Raw genomic sequence first — 18,074 nt, forward strand, 5'->3', positions numbered from 1 at the left:
AGAGGAAGTGATGTCGGATCCAATCTGTTGGCTAGAGATAGTGATAATCAGAATGATGGGTTCTTTGAGGTTGTTCCACCTATCCAACCGGCACAGAAGGCGCAAAAGAAGAAGACTTAGGCGAGTTTATTCAGAAACAATTGAAAGCCAACATCTGGCGTGTCTCTAGAGCAATATGAAGCTAAAGGTGAGAGGCTATCTATCAATTTTGATGACATTGAAGGCATACTGGGCTTTGTCTAGTTAGTTGTTTAGGGGGGCAACATCCAGGAAGAAATGGAGTCTATGCAATAGTCAACAAGTGAAAGGTTCACTACAAATTCTTTATGCATAAAAGTGGATAGGTGGTCTACCGTTTTGATACAAAAGATGATCGCGATAGAGTCTTACAGGGAGGGCCTTACTTTGCTTTTGGAGTTCCCATTTTTCAGAAGATTATGTCAAGGTGTTTTCTCTTCCATAAAGATGGTCGACTTGTTCCAGCTTGGATACAAATCCATGGTTTACCACCAGATTATTGGTCACAGAAGGTCTTGAGTATGATTGGTTCGGAGGTAGGCAAGCCTTTATACACGGATAGCTTAACACGATCAAGGGAGCGGCTAGAGTATGCTCGTCTTTTGGTGGAGGTTCCGGTCATTGGGGATAGAATTTATGAGGTTCCAATCACATTACCTACCGGAGTGCAGCTTGATCTCAGAATCGTTTATGAAATGATGCCTGAATATTGTGAGACTTGTAAGAAGATTGGTCACCGGAAAGAAGACTATGGTTGTCTGCCTCGCACAGGGAGGGCAAGATCTAAATCAGCAGGTTACTAGGGGAGAAGGAGATCAAAACCGAGATCCAGAAGTCGGGCATGGCGACCAAGACAACAACCACAAAATATGGAGGATCCAGTGACACAGAATGATTTAGCAATTGTCGGGTGCATAGTCCTAAGCCTGTGGCAGTTGTCCATCCCTTAGATCATGATGAGGTGGATGCACAGGATGTGCATCATGAAGAGAAGGCGAATGCAGAGGAGTTGTCTACTATACCGGAGGTTTCAAGTAGCAAGGAGGCATCTTCCTCTTCAGCAGATCATCGGTCCCAAACAGATAGTAGTGGCACAACTCGATCCTCGGCGCCATCATCTTCGGCACCATCATCCTCGGCTGCATCCGTGACACTGGGATCGACTTCTTCAGCATCCTCTCAGGTTGATTCTGTGAGACATAAAGGGAAGAGCAAGGAAGTGACTGGAAGTAGAGCGCCCCTACAAAGTGGACGATAACTACGGATCCGAGCAGCCCGAGTGGAAGGTGTTAAATGAAGATAGCTGCTTGGAATATTAGGGGCTTTCACAAGTCCCTAAAACATGGAGGGGTGCACCACCTCCTCAAGCAAAAAGATATTCAAGTGATGGCGTTATTAGAGACGAAGTTGGATGGGGCCTCTCTTGATCCTATTATGCATCGGCGATTTTCAGGTATGAGGCATGTACATAATTTTGATATGTCTAATCATGGTCGCATGTTGCTTCTTTGGACTTACACAGAGTTGATATGGATATTCTCTCAATAACCGAACAATTCATTCATTGCGGGGTTCGGTGTCGGGTCTCTAGGAGGGATTTCTTAGTGACATTTATTTATGGGCTTCATTCTATTGTTGCTCGGAAGGCGTTATGGGAGGCTCTTACGGACCTTGGAGGATCTACATCTGAGTCATGGTTGATTCTTGGTGATTTTAATTCTATTATATCGACATTGGATAGACAAGGGAGCTCTGCGGTCACTAATTATGAAATGCAAGATTTTCAAATTTTTACTCAAGTATGCGGTTTGGTGGATCTTCGCTCCATTGGTTGTCGGCTCACTTGGACCAATGGTACGGTTTCTTGCAAATTGGATAGAGCTTTGGTGAATTCTTTTTTGCTATTGGCAGATTTTGATGCTTACGCGGAGTTTACAACGCCTGGGTATCTCTCGGACCACTCTTGTACCACCGTGCATACTCTAGCGAAAGATCAACCCCCAAACTGACCTTTCAAGTTCCTTAATATGTGGTCACTCAAAGAAGGTTTCACTGAGCTTGTGTTGGACTCTTGGTCGCCGTCGATTTTTGAGAATCTCGATATATCCTTACAACAAAGTTGATGAGTTTGAAGAGCAAGTTGCGGGAGTTGAATAAAAATCATTTTGGGCACATTTCGGACAAGGCAAGAAGAGCAATATGCAGATTTAGAAGAGATATAGAAAGGGTCCTAGCAGGAGGAACAATTCCCATGACTATGATCGTATACGGAGGAAGGTCACTCTACTTGCGGAAGTGGAGAAAGCAGTTTTATCGGTCTGAAGAATGTTTGTAAAAGTTCGATAAGTGTACTAAATTCTTCCATGGTGTGGTGAAGCACAATAACAAGAGAAATGCAATTATTATATACACAAAAATTAGAATGGGGAGCAAACATCCAGCTTGGGTGAAGTGGCAGATGAATTTGTGGACTTCTTTCATGATCTACTTGGGCAAAAGGTAGCATGTAACCCTATGGACAGCAGTGGACTTCCTGGAAGAAAACTCACTCATGGCCAATCTGCGGACTTAATCAGGACGGTGGAGGTGGAGGAAATTAAAGTCGCCTTATATGACATCGGGAGCTACAAGGCACCGAGCCCGGATGGATATGGAGCAAAGTTTTTCACTTCATCTTGGGATATTGTTGAGCCAGATTTTATCACAGCTGCTCAAGAATTTTTTCTGAGTGGTGAGCTCCTCAAACAGTGGAATCGCTCATTGATATCCTTGGTGTCAAAGGCAGACCATGCCCCGAGGGTTACGGATTATCAACTTATCTCCTGCTGCAATGTGTTCTACAAGGTCATTGCAAAGGTATTGCTGGCAGGTTAGCAGAAGTTTTGGGGGACTTGTTAAATCCGGCGCAAGCTGCTTTTGTCAAGGGGCGTTCTATTGGTGAGAACATTAACTCACTCGGGAGTTGCTACTGTGTCTCTTGGCAAAAGAATATCCCCGAGATGTATGACAAGGTTGATTCTGAAGGCTTTTGATCTGTAGATTGGGATTTTCTTATAGAAGCTCTCGTTGGTTTTGGTTTTTCCCAACGATATTGTGGATGGATTAGGGAGTGTGTAACTACAGCCTCTTACTCTATTTCCCTAAATGGTGATATCTATAGATTTTTTAGTGGGTGTCGGGGTCTAAGGCAAGGTGACCCCTATCTCCTCTACTTTTCGGTTTGTACATAGAGGTATTATCTCGCAGGTTGCAGGGCGCTTCCTTGATGCCTTCTTTTCACTTTCATCCTATGTGTAAAGAGGTTGGCATCACACATCTTGCTTATGCCAATGATTTGATGCTGTTTGCACGAGCGGATGAGTCCTCAATAAAAGTATTGGCAGATTGTTTGGAGGTTTTTGGCAATGAAGCAAGACTTCGGGCTAATTCATTGAAGTCTCATATGTATATAGCGGGGATTGATGATAGAATGAAGGACCGATTGCTCCAATTTATTGAGTTCCAAGAGGGTACATTTTCATTCCGGTACTTGGGGATTCCACTAGCGGCGGAGAAGTTGTGGATTGCAAACTATGGGTCATTACTTGATACTATTACAAAGAAGATTAATTCTTGGCCAAAGCATACCTTATCTTATACCGGGTGCTTGGAGTTGGTGAAGATAGTGCTTCAAGGAGTGGAGTGTCATTGGCTTTCTATGCTCCCCATTCCAAGTGGTGTCATTGACAAGATCAAAACTATATGTCGTGCATTTGCGTGGTCTTCAAAGCATCCTCCTATTTCCGACCTTTATTCATGGAATGAGGCTCTTCTTAGCAAAACACTATGGGAGATCGAAACTAATGTGGATTTGCTATGGGTAAGATGGGTGCACCATCATTATCTCAAAGAGTAATTTTTGGTAATGGAGATCAAACTCGGACTCTCAGCTTATCAAAAGACTTGTGACCATTCGGAACAAAATCCAAGGGGCTACAAGTAGAAGTGGAGAGGCGAACAAATTGATGGTCGAGTGGTTTGCGATGGGGAAAAATGGGACAGCAAATGCATATGGCTTCTTTATGCCTAGAGGTCCTGAAGTGTCGTTGACATCATTAGTTTGGAAGCCAGAGATTATGTCGAAACATCGATTCATTCTTTGGTTACTTGCCCATGGGAGGCTACAAACAACCGATAGATTGTCATATGAGGAAAACAAGACATGTGTGCTTTGCCACGGCTAAGACGAGTCGAATGATCACTTGTTCTTTGAGTGCCCTATCACATGTGATCTTTGGAACAGGGTGAGAAGTTGACTAGAGATAAATCATGATGTTAACTCAGTGGTGGAGCTATTTCACATTCTCGATCAGCACTACAAAGGTGCAAGTCGAAAAATGAAAACTCGGTATCTTGGAGTTTCTTGTATGATATATGTTTTTTGGGAATCCCGTAACAGATGTCGCTACGAGGGAATTGTTGGAACCCCAAGGTTGTTTTGGTGTAATCAACAAGTTAAGTTAGGTCCTGCGTTGTTTCTAACCTTGTGTCTAAGTGTGCAGGAACTTAGGAGCAGAGGTACTCGGCGGAAGGCCAGCTAGCGAGAGGATGCAGCTGTGTGCGTCAGGGGCAGTCTTTGCGGAAGAGTACCGTGGACGAGAAGGAAGTGCAGTGTGGTTCAGAATCTGGCGAGGCGGAAGATTGCTCGGGGCAAGAGCGGCTAAGCGAAGGTCGGCGGAGGTGCGGCCAGGGGCAATCTGCGGATGAGTACCACAGTGGACGAGAAGGAACAGCGATTAGGGCGAGAAGCCGGGAGGAAAGCACGCTCGAGAAGACCGGAAGATGGGTTCGGGTGAGCCCTATTCCGGATGGCAGAGATCACCCAAGCAAACGGAGCCGGAGCGAACAGACCCGGACCGAGATGAGCTGGATCGAGACGAGCTGAACCGGAGTCGAAAAGTCAACTTATGTTGACCTTAGGGCTCCGGGCGCCCGGAACCATTCCGGGCGCCCGGAACCAACCGGGGCGCCCGGAATCGACTTTTCAGCAGGATAGAGTTTGACTCGATCCAAATATTAGGGATAAAATTTATCCCCAGGCGCCCGGACCAAGACTATAAATATAGCTTGGTCAGAACTCACTGATTATAAATCCAGTGCTTGCACACTCTCTTTTAGTCTAAGCTTCTGTTTTCTGCACTTCAACGCTGTACGAGGCTTCTCCGCCCGAAGGAGTTTTATTGAGCTTAATCTTCCTTGGATTAACAACCACATCGGTTGTAACCAAGTAAATCTTTTGTGCCTCGCTTTTCTTTATGCTTTTAATTTATCTGCTTAACTTAATTATGCAAGTGTTATCCTAAAGAGTTCGAGGAGGGTTTGTTTTCCTTTTTGTGTTAGCAGGATATCCAACAACCCCCTCCTAGCCGGCCCAACGGTCTTACAGGAATGACTCCTGATATTGATAGGATGTTGTGGAAGATTCAAATTCATTTTTATCGTTTTATGGACTTATATAGAATTTGAAGTGGTTGTTGCCCGTGAGGAGTTGTTTGCTGTCCACTGGTTTTGGATGTTCGTGGTTTTGAAGCTTCTGTTGCTGTCCGAGTTTTTGAAACAACCTATACTATTCGTGGATTTGAAGACTCAAGATGTCCGTGGTTTTGAAGCTTCTGTTGCTATCCGTGCTTTTGAAGCTACCTCTACTGTTCATAAATTTGAAGACTCACGATTTGTGTGTGTGCATGTAAGGTATGTTGAAGACTTGAGTATATGCAAACTAGTTCAAATGTTAACTTATACATGTCTTGTGATTGGTGGTGAGAGTCAAAATGTTGACTTGTGAGAGATGATGAATAGATGCATGTCTTGTGTTAGGGGAATAAGAGAGATGGTGAATAAATCTATCGTAATTTATCTATCTAATCCGCAACAAACGGTTCGCAGTAAAGACAGTACCAAATCCGTTGATGGTTGGGGCTTTGTCAAAAAGTCCAAGAGGATGAATAGATCTACCATAATGATCTATCTAGTCTGCAGCAAACGGCTCGCGGTAAAGACAACACCAAATCCGTTGATGGTCGGGGCTTTGCCAAAAAGTTCAAGAGGGTTTATAGATTCACCATAAGGATCTATCTAGTCCGCAGCAAATTGCTCGCGGTAAAGACACGACAAACTCGATAGCTGACCACTTGCTAAAAGTGGGACGACGTTCTATGAGAGGATGCTTTCTATTTGCTGTCCGTGTTTTAAAGCCACTGTTCGTACAATTGCTCATATCCGTGATTTCCTATGGCCGAACATCACTTGCTCCACACTTTGGTTATGCTTGCTCTCGTTGTTTGATTGTCATTTGAATTGCATGTCATGGTGTTGTGTGAGTAAGTGAGCGGTGTTTAGTTTGACTTTGTTTTATGGTCATGGTGTTGTGTGATATGCTGTGAGTGAGTGATTAGTTGTTGTTTTGACTTTGGTTGTGAGGGTGTGAGTTACTTTGAGTGCATTACCATGTAAGTGAATTGAGTGATGATCAAGGGATTTACCTCGATTGTAGAGGACAGACTCCTAGCTACGATGTATGTGTTTGACATTCTGTTTGAGAGTCTTTTCCTCTTAAACCTGTTTTTATACATATGCACCTATTTCCCTGAAGACCACTTGAAACTCTTCAATCTCTTCCTCCTAGTTTTTAAAGATAAACTTTCATTTTACTCCTCAACATTTCATTTTTTCCAGAAAAAAAATCCTTCAGTATTGTTATTATTTTATAAAATAGTCCTGTAGTTTTAACATTGATAAAATGCCTTCAGAACTTATTAACATTAAATTCCTGAATTAACAATAAAATGAAAGACACTTTATTAACTTTAAGATGCACCATTTTTATTTTAAAAAAATACTAAATACTAATAATTCTTCTAATTTTTAAAAATATGATAATTAAAATGATTCATAGGTTATTTTACTATCTGTATGTGCTACTTTTATTAGACGAATTTACCTACTTATATATAGCCAAGGGTTAACATGCTAACCACCTAGGAGGAACATTTCACATAGATAAAACATAACACTTGCCCTCGTAAACTGATATAGGTGGTTAATACATGTAATGTTGCTATAAAAAAAAATATGGAACTATTACATCAGTGATCCTCCTAGAGCCGGTCCTATAGATATGGAGGGAAGTAAATATAGGTGCACAGCTGAAAGCGCATGGCCGGGACGCTAACTCCAGGTAATCACATCCCGAGGATCAAACCCTAGATCTCTCAGCTACGAAACTATGCACCTTCAGCTGTGCTACGCCCTGGAGACATGTAATGTTGCTATAATAGATCATGAAGTTAATTCTTAAAGTGTACGAAATGTGTCATGGGTTATCTGACCTCATGCAAAGGATCACTATGCTGAATGAAACCCTATTATTTATCTTTCTTCCTGATTGATTGGGACAATCTTAAAGGGTCCCTAGGCGAGGATTATTTCCTTTTTGTTGCGATAAAAACATGACACTCAAATGGTGCCCACCACTGGCACAGTTGAGCTCGCACTTGGATGATAGATTATCATATGAGGGTAGAGATTGAATCTTAGGGAAATAATTTATTTGAGAATAAAATTCCTCCCATTTAAAGATATCGCTCGATTAATTGTTAATGTGAATTACTTTCTTCATCCCACCGTGGAACTAATGATAAAAAAAAGATTAAGGTGGGTGAATCATCTTTTAAGATATGACACTCAAATGACAATTGAACAATACGACTGTTATCGAGTTGAGTTACTACAAGAGTATTCATATTGGTGGGTGTTATAGCATCCACCACCTTATCAAAAAAATATAGGTCAACATGTCACATACACATTATATTAACACATTCATTAGCTGATATTCATTTTAACATTAACATTCATTATTGTTATCCACATATCACATACACATTATATTAACATATTAATTTTCTTATCTTCATTTTAACATTAATACTCATTTTTGTGTAAGTTCTATTGTCTACTCATGTTTCTTTATTCTTATTTTACATTAAATAAATATATATATTTTTTATTTTAACCTTTTTAAAAATTTTAAATTTTTAATAAAAAAATATGGGAGGACATCCAGGTGGCCCTCTCATATATCTCTCACTTGATACGTGCACAGTCAGATATTATATATATATATATAATCACATATACTTTAACTTTAGTTCAATAACACGTTGGATTTAATATATCCTCACATTAATTTTAACACCAATTGATAATTATAACACCCAATAATTTTCATCAATATAGAAGCCCTTCCTATAATAGAGTTATATGATGGAGGATTCACAATAATATATCTATACTTTTTACTAACTAATTTGTTATCATTATATTTATCATAAATTATAATGATATTTTTAACAGTCGCATTGTCATTTTTTAAGTTGTTTTAAACTATCCGATATAAATTAAGATTTTGTTTATTATTATAAAATACAGATTCATTAACATCTTTTTTTTTAAGTATGCAAAGATAAAAAACTAAATAAAAAAAAAGAAAAGGGACATATTTTTTTTTATAAAGTATGTGAATATTTGAGAATTGAGACGGTGAATACACGTTTAAAAGTACGAGCCATGCACGTTGATAGATGAGAAATTTTTTAAACGAATAAATTAAATATAAAAAATAATCCGACAATTTCCTCGAACAACTAATAATAAACGAGCAATATTTGTCATAAAAGAATTTTCTTTTTAAACAAAGAAACACTAAACGGAAGGACCCGAAGCCCAACTCTCCTGGCCCAAATAAAGGCCAGCACTATAAATATATGTAGACAGGAATTTGAGTTCCACTCTGGCCCAAATAAAGCCCAACAAAGCGGCAGTCACTCGGCCCTGCGCGTAGCCGCTGTCCTATTTGTGAACCCTAAACGCCAGGGCCACAAGCCCAACTCGCTAGGTTGATGAAGAGTTCTCTCGCCGGGCTCGGCGCGGCGATCTACTCCTCTTCCCTTGTCCGGCCGCCGCCCTTCCACGGCCGAGTATCGGCAAGGTTCGTCGCCGTCCGAGAAATGAGCACCAGCTGTACCAGTTTCTCGACCCGGGTTTTCCAGCTCCGGCGCGACCCCCTTACCGGGGATTCCGAGTGGATAGTCGTTGAAGAAGGAGGCGAGGGAGAGGGAGGGGAGGGTAAGCATGGTGCTAAGTGCCTTCTGGCCACCACCTCTTACCTCGATATGCTCAATGATTCCTGTCGGAATCGGGCATTCCGAGCGGCTATTGAGAAGACGATCAAGGGTCCTTGCCACGTCCTTGACATCGGGTGATTTCTCTCGCGCTTGATATCTTCTACATTTCTAGATGCGTCTTTATTTGTATCGAAAACGAAATGATTGCCGTAGGCTTCCTAAAATGTTTTCTCTCTAAATCCTAATATGACCTTCGAGGCCAGTGCACAAGTTGTCTCCTTTTTACCCGGACAATTGTGGCTGCACTGTAATGTCAAGGTTTATAAGCACGCAATGAATCGTAATGGTGAGTAATTGACTGGGCAAAAGGTGATTACGCGTGCCCCCAGTGCCCCGTCAGCCCACCCCAGGACCATCACGGAGGTAAACCACGGTGACTGTGACTGAGAGGTAAGATGGATGGGAGGGCGAGTTGTGCCGGGTGCAGCGATTTACACCCCGCCAGCCCCGGGATTCAACCTTTCGCTCATTAGGCAAATCTGCCATCCACTTACCATCTCAGCTAAGCCTATGGGGGCATAATGATGAGCAATCGAAGACCTCAACAAGAATTTCTCCTTATTTTCAGTTCAATGCAGTAATTCTTATGAAAAATGGACTTTTTGTGTATCTACTATAGTTAAATAGGTCTCTAATGCTTTTCCGTCCTTAAATAAAAAATAGGCAATTTATTGTTATAATAAGATGATCAGAGATTTCTAAGGGTTGGTTCCTACTTTTTTATGGTCTGACCAATTGGTTTGGATTTTCTTGGACTAGAGTTGTTTATGTCATAAGCCTGATAGCATAACAATCACACTTCGCACTTATTATTTCTAACTCTGGTGTTGGTTGTCTCTAATACTCAATGATGCCCATAGTTTTGTTAAGAAGTAGGACTCACTTAGGTGCACAAGGCAGGCAAGGCATGGCATAAGTGTCTTGGACATGTTTAGGCAAGCATTTTGCCAGCTTTGCTTGAGTGCTTTACTGGGTTTAGCCCTTAGGCAAAGCAGAAATCTGCTTGGTTTTCAAATCTGATCTTCTAAAAATTCGAACTTTGTTTTCCTTGCTCTTTTACATAGTATGAGGATTCTAGGGCAAATATGAAATCCATGTTTCACTAGAAAACTCATTACCATCAACTCTAGTTCTACATGGTAGCTGGCTATTGCCTCTCATTTCAGAAGGGACCTATACAATGCCAACTGATCATATGTCTGCATGAATCAAATCTATGTAGCACATCAATCTTGCTCTATCCTGATCTGATGGTTTTTCACTCTTTGAACAAAGGAGTGACTTCTCACGGCCAATTCACATCTTGTCTGTATTTATCCTTTGGCAAAAGTGAAAGTGAAAATGCATCCTTCTCTCTTCTCATCTTTCTCATTCTCAAGATTTTTGAAAGTAACTAAAAACTCCATTACTCGAAGTTAGAAGTTACACTATGAATAAACATGGAAAAAAATTGTGGGTGTTATTAGATCTGAGAATATGCAATTTTTTCTATTATATTTAGCTTTGAGTATACTTTATGATTTTATTGAAATAATGACATCTTATGGACCTTGGTTCCTTGCAACACCTAACACATTTTTATAAATTTTTTTCATAGGAGTCATGTGAAAATCATCAGGCTGTCCATGAATAATTTCATGGGCTAGATTGATAATAAATGTGAAGTGCACTAATGTTGTATTTTTTTTTAGAATTTCATACTGCTTTTTAAAACAATACTGGTTATTCATCAGTGAGGCATATTAACATAAAATAGTAGCAAAAGCGACATTGTAGTAGGAATACAATAGATTGTTAATTTTAATTTGGGTTCCAATGCAGGGAAGATAAATTGAGATAATTCAATTATGGATTTAGGCTCAGTACAAGATGTAGAGTGATGCCAAAGCTGTGAAATAAATTACATTGTGCTTGCAGAGCTGGAACTGGCCTATTGTCAATGTTGGCAGCACGCACGATGGAGAAATTTGGTGAATCCTCAGTGGCGACTGTGTCAGCTTGTGAGTCTTACCTTCCCATGGGGAAGCTAATGCGTAGAGTATTGCGGGGAAATAAGATGGAGAAGAAGATAAAGGTCTTTCACAAGCGATCTGATGAGCTTGTTGTTGGCGTGGACCTTGAATCACGAGCAGCTGTGTTGGTAGGTTTTCTCAAAGTCCATTAAGGGTAGTGATGTTTATATTAGAGAAAGAAATATATTACAAGCAGTTGTCCATTACCATTTTGTTCACTCAAATATTTCGGAACAGGAAATAAACTATAAGATTGAGCAACAAAAAGGTTGTCTCAACTTGTTACTTCCTGCGATTTGCTACTTTATGTGAGATTTATTTTTTGGTGTCCTTGTGTCCTCAAATGTTTTTATGAAATTCATTTTTTGTTAATGTTGAAGAACCCATTGATATGATTAAACGTGCTGTTCTACAGTTCTTTCTCTGTATTAACTATTATTAACTATTTGTGTAGGTTAGTGAGATATTAGACTCAGAATTATTGGGAGAAGGACTGATACCAACTCTACAACATGCTCATGATATGCTACTCATCAAGAACCCACAAACTGTTCCATATCGTGCCACTACCTATGGACAGGTAGATGCTTTTTTCCTTGGTTTGTTGGGTGATATGCTACTTCCTGTTGAAGGATCTTGGCGATTTTGCTTGAAATTACTATGCTTCTCCTGTTGCTTAGCTTGCTTTGCAAAGATATGACCTATATGAGGAAGAGGAAAGTGTCCATAATGTCAAATACTTTGCCTGCTAGAACACACTTTGGCTAAAAAAGGGCAACCTGGTGCACGAAGCTCCCGCCATGCGGGGTCCCGGGGAAGGATCTGTACGCAGCCTTATCCTGCTTTTTGCAAGAGGTTGTTTTCAGGATTCGAACCCGTGACTTTTTGGTCACATGGCAATAATTTTACTGTTGCGCCAAGGCTCCCCTTCCTAGAACACACTTTGGCTGGTTTACATTATTCAATTAACTTCATGAAATATTGACGTTCAATAACTTCCCACTTTTTGGAAGAGGAAAATTGCTCCACAATGACACTAAGGTTTCCCTAGTCTTCCTTCTCAGCATTTGCTAATTTGTGGCTGTTAATCATGCTTATAGACGATGCACCAAAAATATTCATACCGATGCTGCCAAGAAACTCTAACCTTATCGAATTGGTGGTTCAATGGAAGTATTAACTACAGTACGGTGTATCCAATTCTTCAGAATGAAAAATAATTTAAAATTGACTTAATTCATATTAGACTTGGAAGTTGATTGTCGCTAATACTTTCAAGTCTATTCATTTGAAAGAAATATACACTGCAATTTCTTTCTGAGAACATGTGCGATATACTTAGCCTCACTGTTAAGTTGTGAGTACTAGATCTTTTGTGAATTTTAATTTAGTTGGCACTATCTTCGGTATCATAAAATATAAAAAATTCATGCAACTAACCCCAAATGGTTTTGGCCTTATGGCTGATTGATTTCTCATTGTTATGGCTGTTGTTTTCTTCCTTGCCCTTGTGCCTTTATCTCAATAAATAATTATCATGATATTTCTGGTTTTCTGCAATAAACTTCATAAGAGAATAGCTATGAATTTCCAAAGACGTGAACTCACATTGCTAGTATATTGATTCCCCAGCTAGTTGAGAGCCCATACCTGCAGAAGCTGCAGGATTTGTTCCATGGTGAAGCAAATTTATCCGATGGAGTTCATCTTACATGTCCCGGTTTGGAAGGGATTATGGACATTAAAAAACAACAATATGCCATGCATTGTGACGCCATGTTCAATGATCTACGACTGGTATATGTTTTTTTTCCTTTTAAGTTCCATAGGCTTATTGATAGATTAGGGGTATATATAGAGCTTATTGATAGATTAGGGGTATATATAGATATTGCATAATATGAATTTCATACAGTTGTCAGAGCCCTTCAAAGTTTTTGAGTTTGACTTTTGGAAACGACCAGAGAGTCATGGTGAAATCAAAATATCAGTAAAAGCTAGCAGTGAAGGCAATGCCAATGCTGTAATTTCATGGTAGTTGTCATGCAAATCTGGTATATATCTCTTCTCGGCACCAAAGATTTAAATTGGTCTCAATTTGCAGGTGGGTGGTTCAGTTGGACTATGAAGGTTCAGTGGTATACACCACAGCTCCTAGATGGATTACAAGGACAGATGATATAAAAGAAGCAACTTGTGTTCCTGGTAATGTTTGTAAATTGTTTTCTTTCCATAAGCATTCTGGTTAAGTGCCCATTATGACTTAAAGTGCCACTATTTCAAATTCTTAATGATATTAAATGTAGTAAATTAGTACATATCACTGTGGATACAAGCTAGAAATGCATTAAAATTCACCTGTTCTTACTAGGTCCTAGTTGACCAATATATATTCTCTCAATCAAAATTCACCTCCTCTATATTGAATGCTAGTTATCCTCATGTGTGTCTGATCCTGTGCAGTAAGGTTAATGTATTTGTTTTTTGGGCAAAGCTAATAATTTCTGAACACAATGTTCATTTCTCAAGGATTTTTTCATTAGACATTTCTAATGCTACACCTATTATGTATGTGATGTGATTGCACCCTTCATATATTATGCTTTTTTGTAAGTTTTTGCTCAAAGTGTCAAAATAATTCTTAGATATCTGTGCTAAACCCTTGCTTTTTGTATAGTTATCTATTCCAGACTATGGATACAAATGCATTATGCATTACAAATTTAGCAGCTGATGGTCATTTCTTTGTGAATAGACGCTAAAGATTGGTGTGATCACTGGAAGCAATGTGTATGGTTCATTCCAGGACCAGGACTTCCTGTTTCCAAAGATGAAAATGTTGTCTTTAATGCCACCCATGATGAAACTAAGATTTCATACCACCTCAAGTGTGATAATTCATTGATCTACAGCAACACCTATGGGGACTGCCGTCTAGAGCTTTCACCGGAAAGAATTGCCTTGTATGGCGACAGAGATTGGAGGTCAGGGTTAATGACTGCTATGAGAAATATCGTAAGTAGTTGCTACCTTACTATTGACATAATTATTGTACACAGACATTTCTTTTGCTTTGTCTTCTTACATGTGTGGCATCTCACTCATCTGAAATTTTTTGTAACAGTTGCATGCACAATCTTCTCAATTTTGTGTCGTTGCTGATGATAGTGTGTTCTTAACAATTCTAACTGCATGTCTCTCCAAAAATGCAACCATAGTTTCAAGTTTTCCTGGGCTACAAGAAAAAGGTGAAAAGTATCTGCAAGCTGTTGCCAATGCAAATGGTTTTTCTATGGATCGTATAAAAGTTATGGGAATGAGGTCACCCAACCTGGCTAAAAATAATCTTATACAAAGAAAGGTGAAAATTGTTTTGTGTTTAAATATTGTGCTAGAGTTTTTATTTCATGTAAATGTTTTGTACTGCTGAAACTGTAACCTTGTCTTGCTGAAATTGTCACGTGGGCTTATTTTAGGTTGATCTTCTGGTTGGAGAGCCATTCTACTATGGAACTGAAGGGGCACTCCCATGGCAGAACCTACGATTTTGGTAAGTATGAGTTTAGGAAAACTTGTTATTTTTTATGTTTGCATAAGATAATATTCACAAGTTTATAACCAGATCATAATATATAGTTTGTAGTTGCTAGGTATGCTGCTTATTTATTCTTGAACACACTCTTGTAGTGGATAACAAATGATTTATTTGACTATTAACCATTTGAATCTATGTAACCCATTATGTGGTTCAAATTCCAGGATATTGTTTCCTCATAATGGTTGATGAGAATCTGTTACTAGATTAGATCAATGTTTGATGTTTAACCTCAAGTAGATCAAAGTGTTGCTTCGAATCATTAAGTTGTTACTAGATTGGGGCATGTACTTTGGTCTCATTTCTATCAAATTTCTAGTTATTATGACCAACAAGCTTCCTGAAGAAACTCTAACCGGTTCTCTAGCCACTCCTATGTGAATTTACTAATTTAGGAAGGAGAGGACTCTACTTGACTCCGTGTTGTCTAAAGATGTCATCGTCATGCCTTTTAAGGGAGTACTAAAAGTTTGTGCCATGTCTCTTCCGGTGAGTTTCCTTTCTGTTTCCATTTCCTATTGTCAATAGGCATCATGCTAACTTGTAGCATTCATTTGAGAACACTTTTACCATCCTATGTAGGATCTTTGGAGAAGCCGGTGTTGCCTGGAAAATGTTGAAGGCTTTGATCACTCGGTCGTGAATGAGACTCTGGGTGCATGTGGCAATTTACCACCAATGATCGAAGGTCCTTGTCTGCCTTATTATGTCTGGCAGTGTGGTGAGGTTCAGGTAATCATACCACAGTTGAAAAACAAAGTTCGATATATCTCACAAGATCCTGGTTAATCTTATTTGGATTATTGATACGAGTTGTATGACAGGAACTCAGCGGTGTTCTTCCACTCATGGAGTTCGATTTCACAAATCCTATCCATTCTTGTTCTGGGAAAACAAAGGTAGCCTTTTTCTTTACTCGAATTACTTAGAGCTCATTCTACTGAATATCACTATTATTCTTAGAAAGCCTAAACATTAGTGCTCATTAAATCCTCTGAATTTGAACGCTCACACAGTTCAGAAACTTAATTCAATTTCTATTTTCTGCTTCACGTAGATGCAGTTCTCCAAACTGGGACTATGCCATGGTTTTGTACTCTGGATCGACTGGGTAATGGATGAAAAAGGCTCCATCGTAATGTCAACTGGACCAGGTTAGAACTCGCCTGCTTCTTATCAAATTCAAACTGATAAATTCATTGAATCTTTGAAATTCAACATCAGACTGAGCTTATGATTTATGCACAAAGTTGGATTGAATTATAATTCAATTGTCTACAGCTAGTAGATACCAGAAACAGGGAGTGAAGCTTCTCAGCCAGCCTTTCAATGTCAATACGACCGACTGTTTTGTTGAGATAGAGGCGTCTTTCGATCATTCTTCCGGAGAAATCACTGTCTCATCATTCTTTTCATCATTGCAATAAGGTTCGTGGACATAATCTATCCATACTCATTTTCACAAATGAGTGGTTTCTCGTTTCTTTTTTCACGCATTATAAATTGAAGTTTGAATATCTTGAAGGTAAATTTGCATGTGTTTCATTTCAAACTGGTTCCCTTGTTATTTTTGATGTGAGTGAGTCGAACTGTAGAAGTTATATACATTGAGATGATTGATGAATGATGATCATATATGAAGACAAACTTAAAGTTTTCTTTAGATAAAATTAAAATGGCTTCAGAACTGAACAACGTAACTTTGAACCAGTACGGACGCAACTATCCTCAGAGATAATAAAAAAACTTGGAAAAACTATGCAAGTTTAGTTGTGAAAATGCGAAGTTTAGTGGGGAAAAGAAAAACAAGTTTGCCCATTTGGAGGCAATAAAAACTAGAGGGCAATTAGTTGCTATAGGGTGCATATCATTTAATTTATTTTATTAATATGAAAGGTTAATAAAATATCAAAAAAAATAAAAATTGAAAAATACCATCCCACTCGTATTTAAAACTTTAATCAAAATTACATTAACTTAGAAAATTTTACTTATAAATACTCCACTCTATTCCTAATCCTTCCAACCCTAAAATCTCTTCCTCAAACCTTGCCTCGCCGTCAGCAGCTGCCATATCTTAAGAATTAAAGAAAAAAAATTATATGGAGCACCAAAGGTCAGCAGCCGCCGCTCCACGTTTAGAAGACATCGTAGCATTCATTAAAGATTTGGAAATAAAATAATAATAATAATAATTTCAGTTAATCTTATTGATTATTTTTAGTGATCGATTTAGACTTATGAAAATTTTCTAGTCATCATTAGAATAAATTAGGAAGCGTATGCGACGCCAGCTTAGAAATCTAATATCCTTTGATTGCGTCATCTATTTAGATAAAATTTATTTACAAATACATTATAGCTGGGGATCAAATTATGGATATTTGGGTTATAATCTGAATACTCTATCGTGATACCATAAAAGATTTGGAAGCAAAGAGAAAAATATACGGAGGTTTGGCCAAACAGTCAATTATCGTCTCCCATTTGTCCAAGTTAAAGTTCCGGAAATTTTGAAAAAAACTTAGTAGAGGCGAAGAAATAGAAAGCCTTGCGAACAACCATACTTAAAATGGAGGTTGAAATTTCTGATTTGAGAAATAGGAAGCCTTGATTTGAGAAAATATCACTGTTGACCTACTAGATATTTGTTTTGTTGTATTCAAAGTTCATCAATCAAATTAAGTTTATGATCTTAATACTTGGAAAATAATTTAAAACTTAACTTAATGCATATCAGACTTGGAAGTTGATTAGCCTGAAACAAACTTAGAACATTTTATTTTCGTGCAGGTTCTTCATTTCCAATTGACCAAAAGAGCAACTAACCTAACAAAGATCAAGCATAGACTGTGAATTAATGAAAGTGATACAACATCAACTTTGAGCCGACTCATCCTTAAAATGAGTCCCTTGAGTGTCCCACCAATGATTTAGCCTTCCACATGCAAACCCTAATAATTAGGTTTGTTTCATTTTTGGTCCGAGATACCCGAGCATTCTGTCGGAGCAACAAGCCAAGCTCCATGATCGCATCTCTTTTCGTCTGGAAAGAAGGAGAATAAGAAGAGGAAGCCTTGCCGGATGAGATTGCATATAAGAAAAAAATTCGAAGAACAGATGAAAAAGCACCTAGCTTTATAGTTCGGATTCTTTGGTCCTTTATTCCTGATTCTTTTTTGTGCCTTATGCATTTTAGATTTCTTTCATCTGGCGAATTTATTC

The 18,074-nt window shown here is 38.9% G+C and overlaps 2 protein-coding genes across 3 annotated transcripts in view; both read left to right on the forward strand.

Annotated features, from left to right (window-relative positions):
* LOC121987120 overlaps window positions 1-1,276 on the forward strand; it is a 1,597-nt gene extending 321 nt beyond the window's left edge. Inside the window, exons 2-3 of the mRNA XM_042541018.1 lie at window positions 345-813; window positions 954-1,276. Coding sequence (XP_042396952.1) covers window positions 345-813; window positions 954-1,276 — 792 coding nt within the window. The remainder of the gene's footprint in view (window positions 1-344; window positions 814-953) is intronic.
* A 7,642-nt stretch (window positions 1,277-8,918) lies between these two features.
* LOC121986293 (protein arginine N-methyltransferase 7-like) lies at window positions 8,919-16,496 on the forward strand. 2 transcript variants are annotated; one of them, XM_042540170.1, is made up of 14 exons: window positions 8,919-9,316; window positions 11,160-11,382; window positions 11,709-11,834; window positions 12,887-13,051; window positions 13,170-13,288; window positions 13,359-13,459; window positions 14,010-14,269; window positions 14,379-14,615; window positions 14,731-14,804; window positions 15,245-15,338; window positions 15,432-15,581; window positions 15,674-15,748; window positions 15,907-16,003; window positions 16,131-16,496. In XM_042540170.1, the coding sequence occupies exons 1-14, from the start codon at window positions 8,958-8,960 to the stop codon at window positions 16,274-16,276; spliced, it is 2,226 nt and encodes a 741-aa protein (XP_042396104.1). In that variant the 5' UTR covers window positions 8,919-8,957; the 3' UTR covers window positions 16,277-16,496. The 2 variants fall into 2 exon arrangements, with proteins under 2 accessions (XP_042396104.1, XP_042396105.1); XM_042540171.1 differs by having other exon boundaries at window positions 8,957-9,316; window positions 11,064-11,382.
* Window positions 16,497-18,074: the final 1,578 nt, after the last annotated feature.

This window comes from Zingiber officinale, chromosome 5B (assembly GCF_018446385.1).
Source record: "Zingiber officinale cultivar Zhangliang chromosome 5B, Zo_v1.1, whole genome shotgun sequence".
Taxonomy (NCBI): Eukaryota; Viridiplantae; Streptophyta; class Magnoliopsida; order Zingiberales; family Zingiberaceae; genus Zingiber; species Zingiber officinale.

Coding starts and splice junctions, on each gene's coding strand:
- LOC121986293 (XM_042540170.1), top strand. CDS start 8,958: ATGAAGAGTTCTCTCGCCGGGCTCGGCGCGGCGATCTACTCCTCTTCC. Junction 13,052..13,169: donor TGTTCAATGATCTACGACTG/GTATATGTTTTT, acceptor AATTTCATACAG/TTGTCAGAGCCCTTCAAAGT. Junction 15,339..15,431: donor TTTGTGCCATGTCTCTTCCG/GTGAGTTTCCTT, acceptor CATCCTATGTAG/GATCTTTGGAGAAGCCGGTG.